Source organism: Corvus hawaiiensis, chromosome 15 (assembly GCF_020740725.1).
Source record: "Corvus hawaiiensis isolate bCorHaw1 chromosome 15, bCorHaw1.pri.cur, whole genome shotgun sequence".
Lineage (NCBI taxonomy): Eukaryota > Metazoa > Chordata > Aves > Passeriformes > Corvidae > Corvus > Corvus hawaiiensis.
In genome coordinates this window covers 4,960,820-4,987,959 of record NC_063227.1, presented here as the reverse complement: position 1 = coordinate 4,987,959, position 27,140 = coordinate 4,960,820, and the positions used below count along the sequence as shown (strand labels likewise).

General features: G+C 44.4%; 1 protein-coding gene across 1 annotated transcript; it reads left to right on the top strand.

The window, feature by feature from the left end:
* On the top strand, positions 1-25,506 carry ITK (IL2 inducible T cell kinase). The gene is made up of 17 exons (XM_048320241.1): positions 1-308; positions 10,826-10,930; positions 11,252-11,333; positions 12,969-13,097; positions 13,740-13,780; positions 14,130-14,281; positions 14,729-14,794; positions 14,970-15,024; positions 17,209-17,288; positions 17,931-18,067; positions 18,742-18,816; positions 19,508-19,679; positions 20,349-20,565; positions 21,294-21,358; positions 21,446-21,564; positions 22,710-22,867; positions 23,383-25,506. Exons 1-17 carry the CDS (start codon positions 138-140, stop codon positions 23,452-23,454), a joined length of 1,896 nt encoding a protein of 631 aa, XP_048176198.1. The 5' UTR covers positions 1-137; the 3' UTR covers positions 23,455-25,506.
* Positions 25,507-27,140: the final 1,634 nt, after the last annotated feature.

The window sequence follows — 27,140 nt, the reverse complement described above, 5'->3', positions numbered from 1 at the left end:
AGGAAGCTTTGCTGTAGATGGGAAGATAAATCTCAAAGCACCTACACCGCCTCTTGAACACTTTTTTTTTTTAATTAACTGTCTTCTCTTCTTTCTCGTGTTTCTTTCTTTGACGGGGCACACAGCATAGACTTCCCATGTCCTGGGAGACAAACATTCTTGGCTCAGCCATGAATAACTGTGTGCTCCTGGAGGAACTGCTGATCAAGAAATCCCAGCAGAAGAGAAGAACTTCACCCTCCAACTTTAAAGTGCGCTTCTTTGTCTTGACCAAATCCAAGCTGGCTTACTACGAACATCGCCACGGGGTATGTCAGTCCTTTTCTCTCTCAGAGTAATGGAAGGAAGGATGAAATTTCTTAAAGGGAGGGAAGGATGCTAATGGTTGGAGGGGTAATCTATGTTAAATTTTGTTAACTTTTCTGGTCCTTTCAACAGCACCATGCACTGAAAATAGGTCAAATGGGTCATTTAGAGCTTCTGATCAGTGGGCATTTGGTGTGAATGGAGGAATAAGACTACTTTGCCAATTTATAGGAAGGATCTAGTTTTGTTGTAGGAATTTGGCACGGGCTGTTATAACCAGTGTGTGTAAGAGCTGTGATCCTGTGCGTGGCGCTTCACAGTGGGTGACCTGGAGAGGCTTATTGTGAAGGTCACAAGTGTACCCTGATTCTATCTGTGAAAAAGTAATCCCCAGATCTTCACTCTCATTCTTTTCTTCAGGGCATCAGGCTGATGGCTGGTACGAGATCCGTCTTCCATTTTAAAATAAATTCAGCTGCCACATGTAACATGTAGTCTTTGGAGCTAGCTTCAGATGGGCTGTGATGATGAGAACCAGGCTCAGGGCAGGCTTTGTTTCCCTAAGTTTGCATTTTGCTGATTTGCTAAATATGAAGAAAATTAGAAGTCAATCTGTGCACCCCATTGTGTTTATTGCTCTAGTGAAGTGAGAATTACTTCCTTCTATTTAGCTGGATGTTTGCTGAGCCTCGTTACGGTCGTAAATAATCTTGCTTGTTTTCCAACAGTCACTGAATGTGCTGTTAATCCATTATGTTTAGGCGCTGTTCCTGTAGGCAGAGCAGAACTGGGACTGTGCTGCCTTGGATCCTGCACTCGCAACTTCAGACCATCTGATCTTGCTCAGTTGCAGAAAATTAAGTAGAAACAGAACCCAACAAGAAAAGTATGATGTGCCATCGTATTTTATCACAACCTATTTGGGGTTATAAACCAGCTTTGAAGGTTACCAGTAATTTTTAGCTGTGTGTTAGTCCTCTCAAATATGCCCAATGAAATGTTTTTCTTGCTTTTGTTTTATAGTCCATGTTTTTCTCACCTCCATTTTAAACAGGGCACTGTTCATTGCTGGATACTGTGACTGTATATGGTTTGAGACTCTCTTTGTCTGTTCTCCAAACTATTTTTCAAATGCCATTGTATGAAGATTTTAAATTCCATTTTAACTGTTCCACTCAATTATTCAGGGTTGAATTCTGAAAAGCATCTAAATGATTTTGCTGTAGGTGTTTAGAGAAATCTTCACAACCAGATTTTCTTGGTGCTTTCTGAGTTGGTGGACTTGAGATTAACTCAACATACACTCTGCCTAGATACTTTTGCAGTAGGTGTCTTGTCAGCATTTTTAGTGACTGAAATAGTTTGGAAAATTTGACTCAGTGCCTTTCAGTGGGGCATAGACTTCACACACTGTGTTTTTGGAAAATTTCCCACCTAGTCTTCCAAAAGGTCATTTAGGTGAGATGAGGGTTTGGTGTATTATCCACTTAATCGTATATATTATATATTTTAAACATGCACATATTATATATGTGTGGACGTGTAGGTAAACACATGTGCAACTTTAGAACCTTGTGCACATTTGAGGGGGTGTGGGTACATTTGTGATCACAGGGCTGATTCTTCATGAAATGCTGATTTTTTCTCATGCAAACTGTCAAAATCAGATTGTTACATGAAAAGAATTTCACACAAAGTAGAGAGAAAAGAATTTGTCCTGTGAAATACTCCCAGAGCCAATCAATCATTAGCCTCTTCGGTAATCAAAATTAGAGCATCCTGGTGAGACCTCTGCATGGTCAGGTCATTGCTGTTCTGGAGAGGAAAGAGTAGGGCAGCCCGTGCAAGAACCATCTTGTTTTGTGCTCAGAATGGAGGGAAGCCACAGCACCTGAGTTCACAGCCCGTGGAGGGAGGATTCCAACCATCCCTGCCCAGCACATGGGCTGTGCCATTCCCAGGAGAGCACGAGGACCAGGGACCATGTGCAGGTGTTGAAATCGATGATCTGTGGTGCTCGTTCTCTGGTGCAGTCCCTGGCACAGGCTTGGCTCTGCTCCACAGGGACTCTCTCAGGTCATTTCTGGAGCTGGCAGGGGTCAGCACAGGCTGTCACCATTGCAGTTTGCATGTGGCCCTGCTCTGGAGGTTTAGGGACATCGCTGTTCTCTGCCAGCTGGCTGCAGGGATGGGGAGCATCCACAGGTGTTATATGGACTGACAGATGGACAGGCCCAGAAAATGTCTGGGCTTTTAAAGCATGTATTTTTTAAGGAAAATCTCTGGGGATGTTTTCTCTAAGAGTTTTCAATGAGTTTCTTCAAGAACCCCTTACAAACCTGTCTGGTGGATTCCTGTACTCAAGAGTTTCGTGATGTACAGTACTCACCTCTCCAGTCCTTGGTCAGTCAGTAACAACAGCCCAGGCATAAAGTCAGGTAAAACAACTACTGAACTGCTTGAAAGTTTGAGAAGTCCCACTGATTTCAGTTGGATGACTTAAAGTAAAGTACACACTTAAGTGTTAAGCCTCTGTATTTTTAAATCATGGGTATAAAAAGACATTTAAGAATTTATTGTATCAGTCCAAAACAAGGAAATAAGCAGGCCAAGAGGGTACAGGGATAATTCTGCAAATGGTACCCAAAGCTGTCCAGACAATTGACATCTTAAAGGCAGATTTTTTGCAATAACTGTAATGGCATTTTCATTGTAATTTTCATCTTTCTGCCACAGCTGACAGAGAGCACTGTTCTCCTCAGGGGCCAAGCACACAGTCGCCCTTAATGTTAATGAAAGACATTTACATGTCTCATTAGGAGAATGAGCCCCCAATAACTGACAACAATAAGAAGCTGTGTTTTCTGGAATTCATTATGCAGTGCACAATGCAGGGCTGTCTTAACATAAAGCAAAGCCCTGATAACAGGCACAGCTGATATTCAGCCCCCGTCTCGGCTAAAAGACATCAGAAGTGCCTTTATTATAACATGCAAATCAATTCCACAGGCAAAAATTATTTGTTTCAGGGTCTGACTTTGTAGCTATGGTACATGTGAGTAAACAAGCTCATGGGAGTAATAATTTTAACTATTTCAATGAGTTTGATCCTCTCCACAATAATGGAAAACACGGACACTGTGATACTCTCAGGGTACACCTGCTGCACTGCAAAAGCAGCAGAGAAGTGAATCCTTTTGGGGAGATGTCTGGGACAGAGTTTCAAATGTCCTTACTTAGACTCAGCAAAAGTATTTGAACTGCTGAGTTATCTCTATCTCCTTCACCCAACAGCTTATGGTTCTTGGTAAATCCCTCAGGCACATAAATATTTTGAAATTTTATATCTTCATGCACTTGTGGGCTATTATTAGTCCAGCTTATACAGGCAGCAATGAAATGCTCACCCAGAAAAGGCCAAGTTCTCTTTTCATTTACATCAGCACAATTCTTCCTACACTGGTCAGATGCCCAGGAGGTCACATAGAATGAGCCAGCCTTGTCCTGGGCTCTTTCATTCAGATCTTTGATACTCACATATAAAGATGGCAAAGATGGCACTTAGCATGACTTGAAATCTGCTTTCAGTCTCTTGCTACATGAGAACAAATGAATAAACTTGGCTGAAAAGACTTTTATCAGCATCCCAGAAATGCTCCAGCTGCTCTGTAGCATTATCTACACGTTGGGTTGCTTGCAGCAGTCCAGCTACCCACGGGAACAAAAGCAGTGCTTTGCTCCTCAGGCCAGTCCTTTTCACCTTGATTATTCTTACACAGAATCCGACTTGTCCATCCTGCCATGGAAAGACTTGGTTTTCTCCCCAAGATTCCAATGCAAACAGACTAAAACTTTTCTTCTGAAGATCTCCATTCTGGTATTCTTGTTAGTTAGGGTGGCCATTCATACCATTTCTCATTGCTTTGTGTCTTCTGAATACCTTAGCAGTCATGAAGCTGCAGTCCTCACCTAAAGGGAATTTAGTTATGGTTTTAAAGATTACCTTCCAAAGAAATACATCTGACTAGATATGCCATTCTTCATAACTTGTCATGTATTTATTAACTAGTACTGTTTGCTTGCCAGAATATGCAATACCATTTGTTTTCTGGTGCATATCTCCAACTAATTTATTAATAATACACGTATCACCCACAAAGAAGTCAGGCTTGGCATCTGCCTGCATCACCCATTTCAATGAATTTTTATGTAATAAAATCAATGCAACCCTAAATAAGATGGAGGAAAAGTACAAACCTGTGCCTTAATGTCTAGTAAATCTCTGAAAACTTAACATGAATTTTTAATAATCCAAATTGTATCACTGGAGTTGAGGGAGGATGAAGTTGATATTGCTTGTCACAATGAGCCTCCTTTCTATTGTGAAATCGCAGAATCATGGTAATGCTGGTTGGAGAGCACTTCTTAAATTCCTTTAGTCAGACTTCTTGCCAGGATAAGATCAACACTCAGAGCAGGACTGCCACCAACACCAGAACAAGTTGGCTGTAACATTGACTGGCCACTGCTTCCAAGCCAAGGACAGAGATTCCACATCTTCCGGCAGCCTATTCCGATGATCTTATCCAATGTTTGTGTGGATATTTGCAAAGTTCCCATCTACTGCCATTCTCATTCACGACTCCTGCAGCAGCATCCTGATTCAGGGTGGTGATATTGTCTAGACAGGATTGCCTTGAGCGAAATGCAGGTTCTCTGGTGTCTGTGGCCTTTCTAACTACACAAGCGTGTGGTAAAGTGGGGAAATAAAAATAGCTCCTTTTTCCTGGAATAAATAATGTTATCTTCCAGAATATGATTATAATGATTTTCTACTTGCCCAGTTCTGCTCCTACTAGGTCCTTTTCTATCTATTTATTAGCCTTCAGTTTTTGAAGAAAATTTTTTAAAATTCCTTCTGAGCAATGTTTCCGCAGCAGATGTCTGATACTTCCATTTTGTTTAAATTACAAAGCTCAAATCTTGCTTCTGTTAGAGAACATTGAGGAGGGTGTAGCAAAATCTTCAACCCATGTTTTCTTTTATATCTTTAAGAGGGAAGGAATGCCTCCTAATTTGAATATACAACTATAAATATGAGGTTTTCTAATAGTTACCTTTTATTAGACTTCTCTGTTGTGGCCATCTTTTGCTCCCAGTGCCTTTGACTTTGCTTTATATTGTAATCAACATTGTAACTTATTTTATTGTAATGCCTGCCTGTTGCTTTATACTCTTTCATCCTTTCTGGCTGAATTTTAATTTTGGCATTAAAGCTTAAATTTTTTTTTTTCATTAAAAAGTGTTGTCATATAGTTGATTTAATTTAGCTTCTTTTCTTTCACTGAATCCTTCATTCACTGCAATCCACTGCTCTCAGTCTTTGCTGGAGTCAAGAATAGCTTTGAAGAAACTAATATGGTATTCAGGAGCTGTTCCATGTGCTTTTATGTAACATAAAAGACTTATTTCCATCATATTAGAAAGCTCATTTGAAAGCCAAGAATCTTCCTTTTTTTCCCCCCTTCTGTTTCTTGATGATGGCATTGATTTTCTTGTCCAACCCCTTGTGCTGATACTAGGGCTGTGCACTCTGATAACCATCTCTCACAAGACCTGAGCCAAAGTGAACTTTGGAATTGGATTTGGTGGAAAAACAAGGCTGGATTGGGTCTGTAGGACTGTGTAAGGATAGTAAATAGTTGAATGGAGGCATCTTAAGCACCAGTTGCAGATGGTTTTGTTATTTAACACAATTCTGTACACTCTGCATCCAGGGTGTGCCCACCCCTAAAACACCTTCATGTTCTTTAGATGTGAAAACAGCAGTAAAAAAAAAAATTAGTTATTCTTTTAGTTCAAGTTGAAGGACAAAATGGTCACGATGGACAGGTAAGACAAGCAGACACATTTAGGGATTTGAATATCAAATATAACAAAATACATTGGAGGTATTAAAACACAACAGCCAGAATTCTACAGAAAATCCCATTATTAGCAATGGGATTCTCCAATTTTCCTTTAGAACAGTTAGCATGATAGAAAATGCAAAATCCCTTACAACTTTCTTTTGAAAATCAATTTGCTCAATTTAGTTTTCAGATTTCATTTAAAAATTGGTTACAGTTTTATTTCCCATAAACCCTGAAACTATCAGTGTTCCTAATGAGAAAATGCCCTAAATACCGATCGAAGATAGCGTCCAGGCAAAGTTGCTATGAATCCAGCATCCAACAGTCCTTGATGTCCTTCCACATTCCACAGATAAGGAATATGATAAGAGATAGAAAGTAATTGTGTCCACACAGTGTTCAAGGAGGTTCAAGCTCAAGTTCAAGCTCAAGTCTTTTGGTTGGTGGAAAAATACTTTAGCAGGAGATCTACCATTAAAAATAATTCCATCTTGTTCCAGTGATATCTCATAAGCTTCTCGTTACTATTTCTACATCAAGAAATTCCTTTCCAAATTCTTTCAGAAGCTCAGCAAGGTCTGAAGAAAAGTCCTTGAGAGGTCAGGAGCATGTCACTCGTTTAAAAGGCTGAAGCTCACCAAGGCAGTTGAGCTCTCTGCCATGGGGAGTTCCACCTTTCACAACCCTCAAAATCGGCTGCTGCCTCTGTCCAGGCTGAACACCAAGCCCAACTAGAGCAGAGGGACAGGGAACAGGTGACACAGGGTCAAAGCAAAGATCCTTCATCTACTAAATCACCAATTAAGAATTGCTCTTTTTATTCAAGGCAATCAGTGAAAACAGGGAATGAAGTTTGGCTCAGATTCTTACCAAAAAAAAAAACCCTGCTGGTACAGAGAAGGTCATTAAATGCTTTCATTGATGGAAATGTTCTTGTGGTCGAGCCTGCTGAGGACTGGAATCTCCTACCTTGCTCCACCCCAGCTATAAATCAGCTTTCCCCTACCCTCCTACGAAGGAGGCATTGCCAGCACTGCACAGGAAGGGAGGCACAGGGAGTGAGGTGCAGGGAGGCAGAAGGTGAACACAAACACCTCTGGGCAAGGAAAGCCAAGCTGCAGCGTGGACAGCCCTCGGTAGGGACTGCTGCTGAGGAGATTGGGGCCACATGAATCTTAATGGCTTGGTTTTCCGCTCACCAGAACAAAAGAAAAGATAAAAGTTGTAATGCAACTTGAACCAAGGCAGCTTCATGAGGCACAGGGTGCTGCCTTCCTGCCAGAAAATGCTGCCTTTGGTGTCCTCCTCTGCTCCTTGAGATAGGCCCCCCCTGCCTCTCCTCTCCCCAGCATTTGGCCCCTCTCCCTTCCCCCTGCTCCCAGCAGTGGTGGCTACACCTTTGATTAACACAGTGGGGCTCAGCAAAACCTGTAAGCACCCACCAAGCCCAAACAGTGCAGAGCTTTTCAGCCCCAGATCTCACGAGATCTCAGAACTTTGTGAAGCCTGAGGGTGCAGAGCCATGGTCTGGAAGTGTGATTCAGTGACCTGTGTCATTGGCAGGGGCCACTGATGGCTCCCTGCCCTCTCACCATGAGCTCCACATCCCTCCCCCTGCCCCAGACCTGAGCTGGAGGAAAGTAATTCATTTTTTGGGTGAGCAGCAGTGCTGGTGGTTGGTTTTAGCACACGGTAGAGTCCAGGCAGGTCATTCCTTGAGCAGGCACAGGGAGATGCCTCCTTGTGTTGCAGGGTAGGGCTGTGTCCCTTGTCCCATGGTCAGTTGTCCCAGCATCTAAAACAATCAGGGACCACCAGAGTCATCTGGTTTATGCAGGAGAGACAAACCAAAGGATTAGTCAATGAAAGAGCTGCTGGAGCTGTGAGACAAGAGGAGGTGGAGTCCCAAAGATGAAGACATCAATGCATTTGGCTTGTGATGCACCTGGCTCCTTTCAGAGTGGTTCCCAGAACAGATATATTGCAAATAATGGACCAAAAGAAAGCAAGCAGGATGGGCTGATCTGCAGCACATATGCTTCTCCTCATGGGACAGCAGCCTGCCCTGGTTCTTTCCTCACATGGCACACAGTAAGACCACTGATGCATTTACTGACCAAGCAGCTAAAACATCTACCCAGTTATATTCTGGGCAGACTGAAAACAACAAATAGAGATCTGTCAGCATGTTTTGTCTCGCCCTTTTAGGAACAAGTCTCTGAGGTTTTTTAGAGTCCATTTTTAAGAGGCTTTTCCTCTCCCCTCCCTTCCAAATGGCCCTGTTGCTTTTGTTGGATTAAAGTGCAGTCAAACATCACAAAACCAGGGATATGTTTAGTTTCCAGCCCAGTTTCTGGGTAATTTCTGGTTTGTGAGTGGCAATTCCAGTTGTTTGTCCTGCTAGAGGACTGTAATTGCTTTCTATCAGCAGGGTCCCATCTGCTGAGGATCTGCTGGGCAATGCTCCGGCTGTGAGACACACCCCGATGTTGTGCTGCAACATGAGATTATGAGGAGCTTCCGTTGCTGAATTGTGTGATTAAAAGGAACACAGTGGGTCATGAGAGCTGCAGGACAACTGCACAAAGCTCCTTGAGAAGGCTGGACCCTGTCTTTCAGCAGACTCCAGAAAACCAGTCTGCAGGGAAAGAGCAGAGCCTGTGCCTGGCACAGCATCGCTTGCTGAAGCCTCAGGGGAAGAATGCATGCGGGTAAACCCCGGGACTTCAAAGGAATGAGATGAAGGAGGGTTCAGCGCTAGCAAAATTGAAGGTTTTTATAGGATATAAATGGCTTTGTGTCTCATCAAAAGGGTAGAAGTCCCAGGGGTAGAACAAATGATAGAGGAGGTTTTGCAGAAGAGACAGAGGAAGCCAAGTCTGAAAGAAAGAAGTGAATAGATAAGAATGAAAGGAAATAGATGGTGAAAATGGGGTGCAGTAAGGCCTTCTAAGGCTTGCCAGCACTCTTGAGAGTTAATTGGTATTTAAATTTAGGGGTGCTTTAAAGCCTTGGGTTTATTGATTTAGAAGAATCCCACACCCCATAGAACTACACAGGCAGATGTTGTCTACTTGAGACAGTCCTGGCAGTAAATCCAGAGACACTGGTTAAACTGCAAGCAAATACAAATACAAACCCCAAACGCACCAGCAAAGGCCAGCAAGAGCAGTGTGAGACCACACTGTAATAATTTCCCTCTTTTGCCTCAACTCCAATTATACAAAGGCAAAATACCCAGCCAGTCATGCAAGAATGAGGCTTGAGGAGTCTTGGGGCCTCTCTTTTTTGAGGCTGTCTGACAGTGCTCTGTGGCAAACCTCCCTCCATCTGCAGAGGTGTCAGCTGCTGCCCTGGTTTATGCTGAGTTTAACTCTGCAAGGTGGCAGAGGAGCAGCAGTGGGGTTGGCACAGCGGTGGGGACGGCTGCTGCCAGCGGGGCAGAGCTGCAGGGTGGTGGTGACAGAGGGAACAAGGGGCAAGAGGGAGCTGGAGGGTGTAAGACACAAAGAGTTGGGGTCCAAGGGAGGGTCAGAAAGTGGCCAAGGTCTTGCTGTGTCTCTGAGTGATAACCTGTGGCAGGTACAACACAGCAGCTGAAGTTCAGGCTCTCTCCTACTGACAGTGTTTGGAAAACAGAAGCTTTGCAGTGTTTTGGTGTTGTTAAATCTCACTGATTTCCGTCATGCTGTTCCAAAGCTGAGCTGGGGGACAGCTAGTGTTTAATCCCTACTGAAAATGAATCAAAACAGGAAACCAGCTCGCTCTGAAGAGCAAACTCGTCTGTAGTGGATCCTGCAGAAGCACCAGAGGCTGAGCCTCAGCTCCAGTTTCACCAGCTGCCCTCACCTCTCTCTTGCAAAAGCTGAGTGCCACTGGCCATGCAGCCATATGATGAGGATCCCACAGGGATTAGGGTACACCCAAGGAAGCTGGGATACTTGAATGTCTGTTCTTTTTCCCCACTGCCCATACTGCTATTTGTGTACCTGGTATACCGTGAACAGAAGTGCAGCAGAGGATGCCAGAGAAACAGCTTTGTTGGCAAGTTCTTGAGGATAATATTTATTTCAAAATTCCCTGTTGTTTTTTCCTAGCTGAAAAGCCAGACAAAACAAAAACAGAGAAATGTTGTAGTTTTTTTGGAAAACAGATGCAGTAAAAATGTCCATTTTGGATGAAATGACTAGTTTTGAAATTCTTGGTGCCCAAACTTTTTAAAATAAAATATTTATTGGTTTATATCTTTTCAATATGAAACAGGGGTGTTAGTAAACTGAACATTTAATGAAAGCAGTTCTTTTTGGTTAAAAAGGGATTTCATTTTGCTGGAATAAAAAAAAGTAAAAGCTGAACTTCAACCAAAGGTTTTGACTGGTTCTCTAGGAATCCATGTGCTGATTTGAAACATATGTATGCGTATGTGAATCCATATAGAGGTGCTATATATAAGAATTATTCTTTATACTTTTAAATGTCTTACATAATCAGTTAATTTGCTTCTGCTCCATTAAAACTAAATCTCCCACAGACACGACAGTCTGGTCTAATTATTCACTTAATCCACGATCATTAGCATCAACCAAGTGCTTTTCTCTGTCTTTTAGAAAAAAAGGACTTTGAAGGGTTCTGTGGAACTTTCCAGGATTAAATGTGTGGAAATTGTGAAAAGTGACATCATCATTCCCTGTCAGTACAAATACCCTTTCCAGGTGAGTCTGTCTGTTGACCATACTAAGAGAGGTATCACTTCATTTTGTATTTCAATAACATTTCCTTCACTGTGCAGTTGTTAATGAACCCAACACTGGGTTCTTTATCAGAGCTACTACTCCAATTTAAATAAGCAAAAGTCAGTGAGGTTAAGAGATGCTTCTGAACAGTCCCTGCTACTCCACTTCCCCACATCATCATTTGGCACATAACTTGCTGGTAAGAGGGCTGCTGCCTCTTTACCTCTGGTGCCTCCCTTGTGAGCAGTGTATCTGGGACTGCTTCTCATGGCTGGCTCCTTTCTTTGTCCCCCTCTCCAGATTGTCCATGACAGCTACATCCTCTACGTGTTTGCCCCCAACCGCGAGAGCCGGCAGAGATGGGTCCTCACGCTGAAGGAAGGTAAAAAACCCCTGTGCCCACCTAATTGTGGGAGGTGCTTATGTCTGACCAGTTTTCTCACAAACAATGCAGAGAAAATGTGCACGAGGAGTCAGTGTCTCCCTTCTCAGCAGGCAAGTGGTAGTGGGTTATAAAATCGAATTGCTTGTAAATCTGGTGGGTGTGTTTTCAGCAGAAATTTGGACGTGGAATGGTTTATTTGGGTGCCTTAATGTCTGCCAGTGTCTGCAGGGAGGTTTCAGAGGATGGACCAGGCTCTGCTTGGTGGTGCCAAGCATTGGGACAAGAGGCAATGGGCAGAAATGATGCCCAGGAAGTTCCACCTGAACATGAGGAAAAACTTCCCTGTGCAGTGACTGAGCATGGATTGCCCAGAGAGGGTGTGAGATCTTCCTCCCTGGGGACATTCCAGAACCATCTGGACACAGTCCTGAGCCATGTGCTCTGGGACTACCCTGCTTGAGCAGGGAGGCTGGAATAGGTGACCCACTGTGGTCCCTGCCAGCCTGACCCATTCTGGGATCTTGCTATGATTTGTGTCTTTCTAGAATAAACTCTTAATAAGTTACTGTAATTTGAGGTTTCTTATTCAGGAATAGACAAGGATTTTCCTATGGCTAATTTTTTTAAATAACCTTTTCTACACAAAAGAATTTTCAGCTCTTATTAATAGACTTTTTTGGTTAGGTGACAACCTTTTTAGAGAACCATGAATATTAGGGAACATTTTTGCGGGTAGCTTTCATTTCCTGTTCACCTCCAGCATTGTGCTGTGGTTCACTCGGACGGAGCTGCAGTAACCAACACTGGGGGCAGAGACAAGCAGAGTGCTTGACGTGAGGAAGGTGTCAATTAGTTACATAAAAACTGCACCAGGCTTCTGTCATAGCTTTTTTCTGTTTTACAGCACTGCTGCCCTATTGTTCCCTCTGAAAACATTGTGCCTGATGGAGATATTGTGAAGTTCATGCACTGACTCTTGCAATCAGTTATTCCCCTACTCCAAGCTTCTACTTTATTACCTCTTCTCATTCAACAGTTGGAGACTGTCCCCTCCCTTGGACAATTTGAATAGTCTTGAATAGTCCTGCAGAATTGTTTTTGTTCTTTCAGGGAAATTTTTATTACAGATAGAGAGCCTGAGCTTCAAAAAGAAGGACTGCAATCGCTCACACAGACATTCAAGACTGGTATTTAAATGTGCAAAAAATGTTTGGTGCTGGTGAATGCCAGCTTGTACAGCTTCTTCTGGACACCAAGACAAACCAGCAAGTGTCCTGGGAATAATCAGTATATGGCCTGCTGGGTTTTATTTCTTTTTATGTGACCCTCCTTCTCTGGTTTTGGTGTTTCATCATTTTAAAGAGAGTAGGATTCTGTTCTACCACAGCAGAGGGGCTGTCACCAGCAGGAAGTCTATTACTCCACATCACTGGTGGCATTCAATCCTTTTGGGAGAAAGGAAAACATTAATGGAGGAGGTTGATAATGTTCACCAAAGCTTCATTTGAAAATAACAAGAAGCTTCTTTAAAGAGCAGACTATTTCCATTTAGTTCTAGATGACTTTTAGAACTAATGTGGATGCAAATAAATTAATTTTCCCCCTTCTTTTTCTTCCCCTAATGTTTTCCAGAAACAAGATACAACAACAGTTTGGCTTTAAAGTGTCATCCAGATTTTTGGTTAGATGGCAAGTGGAGATGCTGTGCTCAGACAGAGAAGATGGCAGCTGGCTGTGTGGTGTATGACCCCACCAAAAATGGTAAGGGACTTGTTAAGACCATCCTGACCTCGAAAATATTTATTCCTAGCAAAAGTAAAGGATTTAATCTCTCTTGTACAGAACATGAAAAATTATGATGCTACATTTCCATAAAGAGACATGTTCCTGGCTTCTTGAGGTGTTCTGGCTTATCTTTTACTGTATGTGGCATTCTCTTTTCTTGAATTCACATTTTCCTCTGTGTGATGCTTGGTGCTGGTTTTGGGATGAGATGGAGAACTAAGAACTTGATCAGCTGTGGTCAGTCAATAAGCCACAATTTTCTTGAGATAAATGTGTTCAACTGTGTTTGTCCTATTTTGACCAAACCATATTTCCTCTATGGTTTCAATGGCCAAGCATAATCTTTACTTTGTCTCCTGAAAATGAACACAAGTGGTCAATCATTCTTCACCAAAGAAACATCTACCTTGTGGTTTTCACCCTGATTCCTCAAGTAATCTGTACCCCAATTTCCAAGCCCTGCTGAGATTCACTGTGTAGTTGGCACTTCTTGGTCTCAAAGTCCAAAGCTCCCTGTTCAGAGAGTTTGTATCACCTCTATCAATTCATTACATTGGTGGCTTCTCCCTTAGTTTTGCCCTCACCTAATTCAAATTATCTTTCTTGATTTCTTTTCAGCCTCAAAGAAGCCTCTTCCTCCCACTCCTGAAGATAACTGGGTGAGTGCAGTGAGGCTGTCCTTAGTGTCCTGCCCTGAGTGATTAACTACCAGTGGGGAGTATGTCCTTATTAATGTTCACCACAGTGCAGTGACCTAGAATTTCACCTGTGATAACATTCCCTGCGTGTTTTCTGTGCAATTGAAATTTTTTATATGAAATCCATTGTTTGAAAGTGCCAAAGATGCTCATGCTGCCACCACACCCCACTGGATGCTCTGGCGTGCTTTGGGGCCTTTGAGCCCAGGGGACACCAGTGCTGCCAGGAAAATACCACTTTAGAGAGCATGCCATTGCTTTTTATGAATATGAATATGAATATAATAAGCCTTTTGCCTAATTTGTGCAGAAATTGTTGCTAGACCCAAAGGAAGCCGTGGTCATGGCCATATATGACTATGAAGCCCAGAACCCGCAGGAGCTGACGTTACAATACAACGAGGAATATTATGTGATTGACAGCTCTGAGGAACATTGGTGGCTGATTCAAGATAAGAATGGGTAAGTCCCCTTTCAACAGCCTATGTACAAATCCCTTCTAATTCCAGTTTGTTCTTCCATTAACATACATGCTGGCCTCTTGTTTAACTTTCGTGAAGCATCCTCTGATTCACAAGGAAAAAGTGATGGAAGGTTATTTAGGGTAACTTTCTTCCCTTTGCTGTTGCTTCAGGCAGCTGGAAAAAAGGATCTGAAAGTTAATTTTACAACAATAAACAGTCCTTAGTTCAGAGTGATATTTGCAGTGATACATAGGGGGGAAAATTGTGAAACTCTGCAATTTTAGAGGCGCAATCAGTTGTTTTCTTCTCCAGTAACCCTACTCAATACATAACCACCAGCATTTTTATCATGCAATGAGCAGGCAAAGCTTTCAAGGCTGACTCCTACAGATGCAGAGAAAATCCTGTCTGTCAGCACACTCACACTTGTCTTGCCTCTCAACAGGCATGAGGGCTACGTGCCCAGCAGCTACCTGGTGGAAAAATCACCCGAGAATCTGCAAATGTATGAGTAAGTTGTGCCTGTGTTTTTCTTGTACCTCTGAGTGCCCTGGATTTGAGGCTACAAGTCTCAAATGCCCCCACCCTACTTCACATTCCACCCTGGGGATGCTCCATTCAGAAGCTTTTCAGCAGAAACTTTCCTGGCCTAGAAATGCTGACTCGGAGTCTTTTGATGTTTTCAGGTGGTACAATAAGAACATCAGCAGAAGCAAAGCAGAAACACTGCTCAGGGATGAGGTAAACCAGTGTTATGCATGGGGTGGATGGGAAACAATAATTAATTAATGACAAATGAAGCCTGCGAGGGCTGCTTTGTGTAAAAGAGATGAACCCTGGGTCCCTGCTGTGTTTGTGTCCTTAGTGTGTGATGTGAGATAAAGGACCACCAGCACACCCCCCTTATCTGCACTGTTAGCTGAGCATGGATGGAGCTGTGCCATCCAAACACACCCAGTGACTGGGGCTGCTGGAAAACACTGCTTCAGACCACTGTGCCAGCTGGAAACTGTGATTTTAGCTCATCTTTTCTGTCTCTGCAGGAGGCCTGTGCATGCCAGTAGTTCTCTGAAAATCTAACCAATCTTGTGCTGAAGTACTTTGGGTGAAAGCCAAAAGTATGGCTGTGGGTTTTGTATTTTTAATTTTGTGTGTGTGTGTGCATGTAAGCACACATCTTTAATTTTGCAGTTGAGCCAGAGTTTTCCAGTGAAGACTGTACTGAAAATACAAAGAATAAGCTTCTTGTTCAAATTTTCCACACAAACACAACCCTAATTTTTAAATCAGCTCTTACATTAACAGGTGGCCCTGTTAATAAACACAAATAAAGTGTTCCTTCTTGCAACAGTAGCATTTTATGGAAATAAGAGCATTTTTGTATGGTTTTAAAAATTCTTGTATAAACTACTACAGGACATGTCCCCACATGGTTTAGTGGTCTTATTTTTTCTTTCGGTCCTACCAGTACAACTCTTCTGTGGTAACTACCCCCATGTGGCTGCAGAGACTTCTGGTTCAAAGCCTTGCAAACCTCACAGCTCCCCCCAGAAATCTGACCAGGTTTGTGAGTGATCTTTGGCCAGCCTTGGTCAGAAGTGAGAACAGACGGGCAAGAATCGAGCTTAATATAACTTGGGCAGGATGCTGCCTCCAAAATTTGCCCACCTCCAGTCCTAAAGCCCTCACTGTGCATAATCAAATGCTTCTACAGCAGCAGAGAGAGCTTTTTTAGAGCTTCCCTGTGCCAGATATTGTGTGGTGCAGATGCAGCAGATGTTGTGCAGACACTGAAGAGCCAAACCTGGGAAGTTCACAGCTCAGCAGGCTGATCCCACCTGGGCAGAGCTGCACACTGAGAGCCAGCAGCTCATATCCAGGGGATGCAGGAGCAGCTCAGCCTCTGTGTTCACCTGGAGCTGATCAAACCTCTAGGGAAAGAGGCCCAGGCAGGGTGCACTTGGTGGATTAGCTCTGCATGGAGTGTTGTGGGTGGGTAGGAGACATAAAATGGAGGAAACCTACAGTGTAAAGCAAAGGAGGAGGGGATGAAAAAAGTCAGGCACTTGGGATGCCGGATGAAAAGCTTCTTTTTCTGCAAACAGAAGAAAAAATGTGGGGTTTATTACCAATATATAGGTCAGTACAGCACATTCCAGCCAAACTGTGATGTTAATTCTCCTTTGCCATCTGATCCATCTGGGCCAGTGGGATCATGCCCTGTGAAGCATTTTAGCATTCAGACGAGTAGAAGACAATTACAGTGAAAAGTTAAAAAAGAAAGGTTTTGTGAGTGCCAGAGTGCAGGAGGACTGCTTTCTTACCCATTTATGTTTAGATACTGGATGCCTGGTGTGCCTATGAAAGGGCAGGATCATGTCCAGGGTTTTCCAATTTGTGGTACATGGGTAAATTATTGTTCCTACACTCCCATATGGATTCTCTGGTGTTGGATAAGCTGTGATTTGTTCTGTGGCTGCTCACTCCATGGGGAGCACTCAGAGGGGTTTGCCTTTCCATTTGGCCACACGTTTCATTGAACATGTGTTCTGTCAGATAGGGCTGAGGGCAGTCAATGGATTCAGAATTTCCAGAGGAGAGACTTGGAGGGACAGAGAGGCACACCCACACCCACACGTACTCAGCACGGGAGCCTAAGTCTCATTTCCTCTGAGAGCTCCGAGAGGAAGCTGAGCTGAAAGCACAAACCACCCAAGAGAGACCCGCAGGCCCTGGCCAGCCACCAGAGCTGTGCATGGAACACACCAAGCTCTGTCAGTGGGGTGATGGCTCTTTTTTTTCCTATATGTTTAGCACATCCTCATGATAGGGCTGAAATAAGCACAGCTTTGCCCCCAGCCTGCTTCTTTTTTTTTTTTTCCATTATGTCTCTAACCAGTTTTCTCTCCTTTGCTCCTGTTCCAGGGTAGGGAAGGGGCCTTCATGGTGAGAGATTCGAGGCAGCCTGGCATGTACACAGTCTCTGTTTTCACCAAAGCATTAAGGTACAGCTGAGCTCAGCAGCTTTTCACATCAATTACATCAATGAAATGGCTTCTATGAGTGTGTAATCTCTGTATAGTTGTTTTGGCATTAAAACGAGAGAGCAGAAGGCTCATGAAAATGATAGAGGGAAAACACTTCCAAAAAAGGCAGAAGAGTCAGCTGCCAGTCCCAAAGTGTATTAAAGGCTCCACTTCTCCCTGCATCTAAATATGTGCCTATAAATAGTCCCTTGGACATCACTGGGGTTGTCATTCTGATGGCACTGTCCCCTGAAGTGTCAGTAGGATCAACAAGGGCTGTGTGCTGGACTCATCAGAGGTGGGTAGAGCAAGGCAAGTGAAAGGGTTTCAGTGATGGGGCAGAAAGTCGTGTTTCACAAAGAAGAGGCAGACAAACTTAGTACTCAACCTTCTCTTATCAGGAAACCTCAGCCTTTCTCTCGAGATGAGACCATCTGCGAGTGAGAGGGAGGACATGCAAGTACACAGACTTCATTAGCAACTGCAGCTCACTCCTTGCTCCTCCCCCGTTCATTCTGGGGGAAGGTTCTCCCCTTTGCTCACTTGTTTCTGTTTATACCCCAGATCCCTGTCTTTTTGCTGCAAGCTATTTTCTCTCAAAGAAAACCTCCTCTTTTTCAGCACGGACAACAATCCTGTTATAAAGCATTATCACATCAATGAGACAACCGACTTTCCCAAGCGATACTACTTGGCAGAAAAGCACGTGTTTGACTCCATCCCCGACCTCATCAACTACCACCAGCACAACGCAGCAGGTCAGTGAAGCTGATGCTGAACAGAGAAGTTGCTGGTTTGCCAGGTGACTGTTTTGAATTGAGGAAGGCTCCCAAGCCCTCTGTCCTTACAATGAAGTGTTAAATGGCATCACCTTTTCTCCCACTTATTCTGAAATGACCATTTCAGTCCAGCTTCCAGCATTACATCCTCACTCTGGTTGTCCTTCTAAGGCTGACCACAGATGTCATAGTGACATATTATAGAGAGCCCTGGGGGGATATCACCACTGCCAGGTCCTTCTTGAGGTGATCTATCCCTGGGCCTTGATTTGACACAAAGTCAAGGACATGGCCAGGATCCATAGCCAGACATGGTGACTCCCATCCCCACAGTCCAGGAGTACAAAGGGAAACACTGAGCTTCAAAAATACCCTATGAATACAAAGTACCATTTGGAAATTCAACAGAGTTAATAGAGACTCAAAGCTCTGGATGTGAAAACGGGAAATAAGCTGAAAGTGCTCAGAATTGGACTTCCTTCTCACCGGCAGGAAACCAGAGCCTGCACAGAGGTTCAGCTGCCCTCAAGTGGAGCTGAGAACTCAGTGCAATAAATCTGCTTCCAGAGTCCAAGCTGCCCTCTGGGGTGGTGGCAGCCCCGCTCCCCATGGCTGTGGCAGTAATGGGAACCCTCCTGTCCCTGTGTCCCCAGGTCTCGTGACGCGGCTGCGATACGCGGTCTCTTCTTGGAGGAGAAAGGCCCCGATCACCGCAGGGCTCAGCTATGGTAAGGTTCTCTCTACATGGGAATCCCACTCCTGGCTGGTTAGCTGGGTGATCCCGCACATCCCCATGGATACTGATGAATATTCATGTGATTACAGCCACAATAAATAGCTTCGTTCAGGTCACTGCACTGTTCACCAGATTGCCATCTTTGTCATGGCTGTTGATAAATGACTGAACTGATTGTGCAGTGCTTTGAGGGAGGTGATGAGAGCCCCAGGGGCTCAGTGAAGTCAACATTAAATACTAAAATGAATGTTGAACAAAGGGGATGGAAATGGGAGTGTAGAATAATTTGGTGAAAGCCGAGTCCCTCCTGAAAGATGCCTTCATTTGAATATCGTTGTCAATAATAATTTGCCGGTATCATTTTTACTGTAATTCTTGGAGACTTCAAAGAAAATCCAACTCCATGTTGTGCTGGGTACTGCACATATGCATGGTAGAAACAATCCTCCCTGAAGAACTGGATAGGCAGGACAAAGTGGGGAGAAAGGGGATGTTGTTGTTCCTACCCTTGAACATGACCTGCAGCAGGGTCTAGTCAAATGAGCTACCAAATGTCAGACAGGCAATTTGAAGGAGAGCCAGAAAGTCTCACTTGGAATCCTGCCTCAGTGTTTAATCCACAAAAGCTTTTTGTTTGGCATTCTACTGCTTGATCCCTACTCTTTCTCCCTTGCAATCAACAGGAAAACTGGTCATTAATGCCTCTGAGCTCACCCGTGTGCAGGAGATTGGCAGTGGTCAGTTTGGGGTGGTCTACCTGGGCTACTTGCTGGACAAGACCAAAGTAGCCATAAAGACCATCCGTGAAGGAGCAATGTCAGAGGAGGATTTCATCGAGGAAGCCAAAGTCTTGATGTAAGTGGTAGATTCACCAAGGCAATCACACCCTTTTTGTGCGATTCATAACACTGGATCAAAGTCAGGAATATGACTAGGGAATTCAAACTTGGACTATCTGCTATGTATCTAAGCAGTAAATGGAGAGACTGGTGAACTCTGGTGGCTACAAAGGAAGGCAATTCAAAGTGTAGGTGAATTACTGTGCTTCCAAGTCTACCAATGTCTGGAGTGGTCTTCCAGATCTCTGCTCTTCAGGAATGCAAGGATAATTGATGGTGCCTTTTGGAGAGTAAAGTGGTTTTTCTCAGAAAAAATAATGTAAAACTTAAGGGTAATTTTATTGAAAAGCCTTACCTGTAAAATGTTTTGCTTTGCACAACTGAATATGTCTTTTGTTTTATTGACTTTGTTTGCATTTTTTTTGCATTTGCCTCCTGTCAAGACAGACAGAAATTGATTTTATTTTTGTTTGATTGGATGATTTTCCATGGAGAAAAATCTTTTGGTGGCCATGACCATTAAAATGGGATGACACTTAGTCCTTGGTCTACACATCTGCAAAGGTGGCCTTTGCAGCGAGCAGGATGCAGCACTGTGGCATAAGTAGCTATATCTAACACACTTGCTGTGAAGATAGCAGGCACTGAGCCTATTTCTTTCCCACCTTCCCTCCCTATCCCACAGGAAGCTGTCTCACCCCAAGCTAGTCCAGCTTTATGGTGTGTGCTTTGAGGATGCTCCCATCTGCCTGGTGTTCGAGTTCATGGAGAACGGCTGCTTGTCCGACTACCTCAGGAGCCAGCGGGGCAGCTTCTCCAAGGAAACCCTGCTGGGGATGTGCCTGGATGTGTGTGAAGGAATGGCTTATCTGGAACAAAACTCTGTCATCCACAGAGACCTGGTATGTTGGTCCCACGTGGGCTTTTTCTCTGCTCCAGATGGGCTTTTTCCTCTGCTTTCTTCCTTCCTTAATTTCAGCTTCCACACTCCTCCTGCCTGTCAGTTTATAGGGGATCCTGTATCTGCCCTTATTGCAAAAACAGCACAAATACTTTCGAGAAAAAAAAAAAAGCCCTGGAGCACTGATCAATCTATTCCCCTTAATTGTGTTTGGGAGAGAAGAAACAAGCCTAGAAATTTTGTCTTTTTTCCTGAGTGTATTCTTTTGCTCCTCAAGAGCCACAGTACTGACCACTCTTCATGTCTAAAATCAGTGAAGATGACAAAAAGACCTGTTCTAGCACAAGTCACGTATAAACATGCTTTGATGATAAAATACTTTTAATTGAGTGGTTTTCAGGAATGCTCCATCAGTCACTGCTGCAGTTTCACTAGGCATGCAATGACTGTGAGTAGCTGTGGATATTTTAGGGTCTTGCTCTGCCCTTTCTGGGCAACAAGGGCCTGCAAGTCAGACTGACAGTTGAACAGCTTTTCTGGCAATAGGATCATGCTGCAAAATGTCCAGAAAGCATGAGAAGCTCAGGATTCTGTCCTCTTTGTAAGGCACAATGTCACTTTGATGCTCCTTTTTTAAGCATTATCTGCCCTGCCAGGATAAAAGCCCCTGAGAGGTTGTGAGAGTGTTTTAGCTCTGACCTGCTGCCTTTCCACCTTGTTTTCTTGCAGGCTGCCAGGAACTGCCTGGTGGGGGAATCCCACGTGGTCAAAGTGTCCGACTTCGGCATGTCGAGGTAAAGCCGCCGAGGCTGCGCACGGTCCCTGCAGGGTTCTCACAGGATGGGGGTGACTCAGCATTCCCCCTTCTTTTCCTCTCCCAGGATTGTCCTGGATGATCAGTACACCAGCTCTACGGGTACCAAGTTTCCAGTCAAGTGGTCTGCCCCAGAGGTTTTCTCCTACAGCAACTATAGCACCAAATCTGACGTTTGGTCATTCGGTAAGAAACTCTTGTCAAAATGGAGAAGACCCAACAAACCCCAGCTCAGAAAAACAGGGGCTCAGTCCTCAAGTAAACTCTCCTTAACACTGCATCCTCCAGACTCCAAGGGTGTTTTGCCTGAATAATGGCTTAGAAAAGCAAGCCAAAATCATTTAAGTGAAAGAAATTAAAGAAAAGCTAAAGGAGAGGAGAGGAGAGGAGAGGAGAGGAGAGGAGAGGAGAGGAGAGGAGAGGAGAAGGAGAGGAGAAGGGGAGGGAAGGGGAAGAGGAGGAGAAGGGGAGGGGAAGGGGAGGAGAAGGGGAGGAGAAGGGGAGGAGAAGGGGAGGGGAGGAGAGGAGAGGAGAAGGGGAGAAGGGGAGAGAGGGAGGGAGAGAGGGAAGACATTTAGGCATTCCATCTCTCTGCGTGTCAGTCCCGGGGCACTGATGCCTCACTCAAACCCTCTGCCCTTCCAAATTTGCTCTGCTGACTCCATTTGCTTTATGCTGATCTGAAAATGTTATTTCACTGCTCGCACTTCTCACCTCGTTTCCTGCTCCCCAATGCATTGTTCTTTGGTCTCCCTTCTGGACCCTCACAGATAAGAGCACCGCTGTGTGTTTTTCCCCCCAAGCCATAACAAAGGCTGTCCCCTGGCTGTGGATCTGGCACACTCATGGGCCTGGCCCCTCTCCAGCCCACACAGTGAATGGGGCAGTGTGCTGTGCACAGCTCACAGTCAATGGGGTGCCACTCAGCCCTGGGGCCAGCAGTAAATAATGCAGGATTATAGCCTTTGCTACTCTGTGCCTGTGAATTCTGTGTTTCCCTTGCCCTTTGCTGGCTTCTGCTGTGGCTGAAGCTGTGCACTCCTGAGGTGGGCTACGAGCAGCACAGCAGGAGCTGGGTGCTCAAGCCCTTCACAAACTCACCAGGGAGATGCTTCAGAGAGCACCAGAGAGCCTGGCTGACATCCTCGAATTGTACAGCTGTGTTAGGGCCTGGTTTTTCAGATGTCTACTGAGAATCCAAGTGAAAATGCTTTTCCAAGTAACTGGCACCAATACTGAACTGCAGAAAAGAGAAGGTGGAAGGTGGCCCTGGGCCTGCTGAGGATTTTATTTGCCTCTTTGTGATTTTTTTCCCCATCCATTTGCTTTAGGAGTGCTGATGTGGGAGGTCTTCAGTGAAGGTAAAATCCCCTATGAGAATCGCACCAATGCAGAAGTGGTGGAAGAAATCAACGCAGGATTTCGGCTCTACAAACCCAAGCTGGCCTCCAAGGCGATTTATGAGGTGATGAGCCACTGCTGGAGGATGGTGAGTATTGTAGTGGAGAGCCCTATTTCCCAAAGACAAGAACTCCCTTCCCCTTGGCTTTAAGGAGGAGAGAGATGTGTACGCTCCACATGCTAACACAAGATAAAATCCTGGAGGTGAAGCACTGTAGCTTTCATCTGCACTAGCAAGCAAACTCTGGGCTTTCTGCCTTTTATTTGACTTCACTGAGAAGCCCATGTAGTGCACTTAATTCAACTTAATTCAGCAGTTTCCTTCCTAAGAAAGCTGTGGATCTGTGGGGCTGAGTTCTAACGGTGGTAACAATGACAGCCAAGCCATTACAAGGTACTTAGTGTCCACCAAGCCAAATTCACTGGTAATAGAAAAGAAACATTGCACAGAAGGAAGCTGGTTCTTCCACTGGCGTTTTTTCTATGGTGATAGATCGTATTTGTGTTAATTCTCAGTTTCTTCCCAAGGGTTTCCTTGCTAACCTTGCCATTCCTCTCCAGCTGACATTAATGTTCTTCCTCTCTCTTCTCTCCCTTGCTCAGGCAAAAGACGAGCGGCCATCCTTTTCTCTTCTGCTGTTTCAGCTGAGTGAAATCTCTGAGTTTGATGTGTAATTGTGACACTGTGTGCTCAGCACAGCTGAGAGAGTCCTGAGAAGAGCAAAGGCTGGATTTTCCCCACACAAAGCATTAACAGGAATCCTCTCACCATAAACACTTGCCATATGCCTGGGGAGAAGGAGAGGACAGAGGCTGGTACTTCCAGACAGACAAGATATCCCCAGGTCTTCCAGAGCCTAGACAGACACAAGCTTTGGTTTGGCCAAGAGTGTGGTTTGCATCTTGAAACCAGAAATGACTATTGAGCATGGAGTCCTGAACCACACAGTCCAGCAAGGGTGTTTCTCCTGAAAAGACAGCCTCAAAATTAAGAGATCCAACATTTCTGGGAACCCCCAAATGAAGGCCTTCCCTGAAGGGGAAAAAATAAAAAGCTGTCTTTAACTGAGGAGGAATGTTTAGACATTTCCCTGGCTCTCTAATTCAGAGTGGGCTGGACCTGAAAGCTCTGAACAGGAATAAGCCTGGGAGACACCGAAGCAGGCTGGATCCAGCGCCTGCATTTCTGATGCTGGTATTTCAAGGTGCTTTTGTTTTCCCTTTGCATGATTTTCCCTGCAGCTGTGGCATAATAGGAACAGGATTTGGATGCCTGGTAAATGGAAGAGGTGTCTGTGTGTGCTGGGAGTCTGTAAGGGAGGAAGAGAAAAAGCAATGTGCTGAAGAGTCTTGAAATTCTCTCAAATTGCATTGTACAGTGAGTGGGAAAATGGGACTCTGATGCAAATGAAGACATTCTTGGAGGGGGGAAGTCAAAGCTGAATGTTTATATTGATTTTTTTCTTCAGTCTTTCTACATCAGAAGATTAATGTGTGACCTCCACCCAATTTCTTTGAACAAAGTATGGAGGACTGAGCAGTGCAGAGTGTTATGTGTTCCCAGTCCAGGACAAGACAGAGTCCCAGGATCTGATTACCTGTGAAAGGTACGGGAATCCGCTCCTGGTGTGTTTGGAAGGAAGGGGCCAGAGGGCTCAGGAGGGAGCCATGAGGAGAAAACATGCAGAGTATGTGCTCAGTGCACCAGTGATTATGAGAAGAATTTTCTCATACTTTAAAAAGTAACTGAATCATCACAAGTAAAGACTTTTCCATCTCTTCTGTGAACAAAGGGACTGACCAAAAAAAAAAGTCCAGTGTGAATGGAGTGCCTGGGTTCTTCCTCCTCAAGGAGTTCCACATCATGTGGTGACAGCAGAAGGTATAAACAAAATCCATCTCCTGGTATTTCAATTGAAATCTGTAGTTTCACTGCAAGACAGAGACATTGTTTTGACATAACTGACTTCAAACCCAAATGTGTGGGTGTTGGTGTCCTGCAGAATTTGTAAATAAGATCAGGAACTTTTGCTAAGCATTAACAATCACTAGGGAAGTCAGGAGGGCTCACAGATTATATGTGCAGATATGCAATGTGTATTTTTGATGCTTCTCTGTTTGGGCAGGTGAGAACACGAGGAAACCTTACACGACAGCACCTTACAAAAACTCTGAAGTGCAAACTTTCAGCAGCAACCTCCTGTCATTACAGAAGTCAGGTTCAAATATGTTTGCCAACAAAAATGGAACAAGGAAATAATGTAATCCCATGATCTCACATATCATGTGTCAAACTATTTCTTCATAGATGGAGGCTTAATTTTTGGTATTTTTCAGACTCCTTGTTCTGGGGTAGCTTTTAGGAGCTAGAATATCTTTTCAGGCATATGGATATGGGCAAGGTATCAGTTCCTGCCTCATACATCTTCCCACACTGTGACAGGGGTGCTGCAGGCTCACAAAGTTCAACTTCTGGCTCATTGGCCCCACCATCCTTGAAGGAACCAGGGGTCTGCTGAGCAGGAGGACATTGCTATTAAGGAGCAGCAATATTGCTCTGCTAGGTGACATTTCTGGGTTATATTTATATTTGGATAAGCGTAATATTTATTAGCTAGAGTGGGTTGCACAAAACATTATTGTAATGGTTTCTTTTCAGTTTTATTTTGCAGTCTTTCTATGCACACAATACAGACTTTTACAAACAATAAAATTGCTGAGTCCCAACTGTGACTTTCATTATATGTGAGCAAAACTGCAAAAACCATCCTCATGCACTTATACAGCTTGCTCTTCCTCCAAATCTCCTCCACCAAGATGCAAGCAGGCATCTTCTGGCTTTCTGAAATATCTCTGTTCCCCAGAACTTTGGTTGTGTTCTGGGCTTACATTATGTGCTGGGTTTATGGGGGTAGGAAGCATTCAGAATCTGTGCAAATCGAGTAATTTATTACATAGACACCAGATTTTTAGATCTAAATATCCATTATGGTGGCTTTAAATTCTCTGAATCTTCATAAAATTGGGGGTGTTAATATTTGAGTGCTCCCCAAGGGTGTTTCCCCATGATAATTTACAGGGCAGTTCACTCAAAAGGGCAGTGCCAGAGTGGGATAACTGCATGGTATCAATGCACTCTAACAAAGCGTTCTCCCACCACAGCAGTGTCTAAGGCAAGTTTAGGTGGGTGCCCTTCCTGTGGCTTGACCAGATACGTTCCCCACAAAGCAGAGGTGAGAATTTCAGTCTCCCACTGCAGAGTGAGTAACCTTTCTCTGAATACCCCTTCCCTGCCTCCTTAGAAAGCATTTCCAACGTGCTGAAGGTTTAAGCTGCTGCCCCTTCGCTTGGCTGTGTCTCACCAGGGTGGGAGGTTGTGCTTGTCCCTCCTTTTCCCCGCTGGTTATCCGAGGTGGGTGCACGGCTCTGCACACTTGGCTGGAGCCCAGGCCCAGAGCTGTGTCCCAGCGTGTCCCCAAGCTGCTGCTGCCATGGCCAGGCACAGGCACGGCCAGGCTGCAGCCCCTGCTAGCAAAAGGCAGTCAAGCAGCAACCTCATCTAGAAAGAGCAGCTGATGCTTCTCAGTGGAGACCAGGGTGCGGCAATGTTAGCCATGAAAAGCTCTTTTCTGGGCATGGGTCAGTCCCCCTGGGGAAGTGGGTGTTGTTCCAGTGCACAGTTACCTTAAAATCAGGCCTGAAAAAAATCTAGAATTACCTGAAATACTTTTTAGTGAATGAGATGTTTGGCATTGTACCTCTCTGAACGCTTGTCAGCACAGCAGGATTCAGGTGAATGGCTCTGCTAAAGCTCACTTGGCAGCCACCGCAAATTCATGTGTATTCTTGTGTTCAGCTCACCCCACCATCACGTTGTCTCTCCCCTCCACACACTGATGCACACACTGCTGCTGTAGCTGCATGGGGGGCTGCCCTTCACTGACATTCTCCCCAGCCTGCAGAGAGATCTGCAGGACAAATGCAGGGAAGCTCATTCTATCCTTCTACCAGCTAAGACAACACGGAGCAGAAAATTAAAATAGTATCATAATATTCATGGCATTCCCATCACCCTGAGCCTGGCTGATAATGGGACCAGATTCAACTGTGCAAAAAATAAAAAAATTGCCACAGCAGTCTTTGCTGCCAGTTTTCTTGAACTAACCTTGTTTCACCCATGGCCTCAGAACGATATTAGCTGTTAAATCCTTAGTGTCTGCAGTAACAATGCTCACTTACCGAATTTTTCTGATGAGTATTAAATAGCAAAAAGAGGAATGATGGCTACAAACAAAGTATTCCAGTCAAAGGTGAGGTAAGAGTCGTAGATATCACAGAATCACAGAACAGTTTGCGTTGGA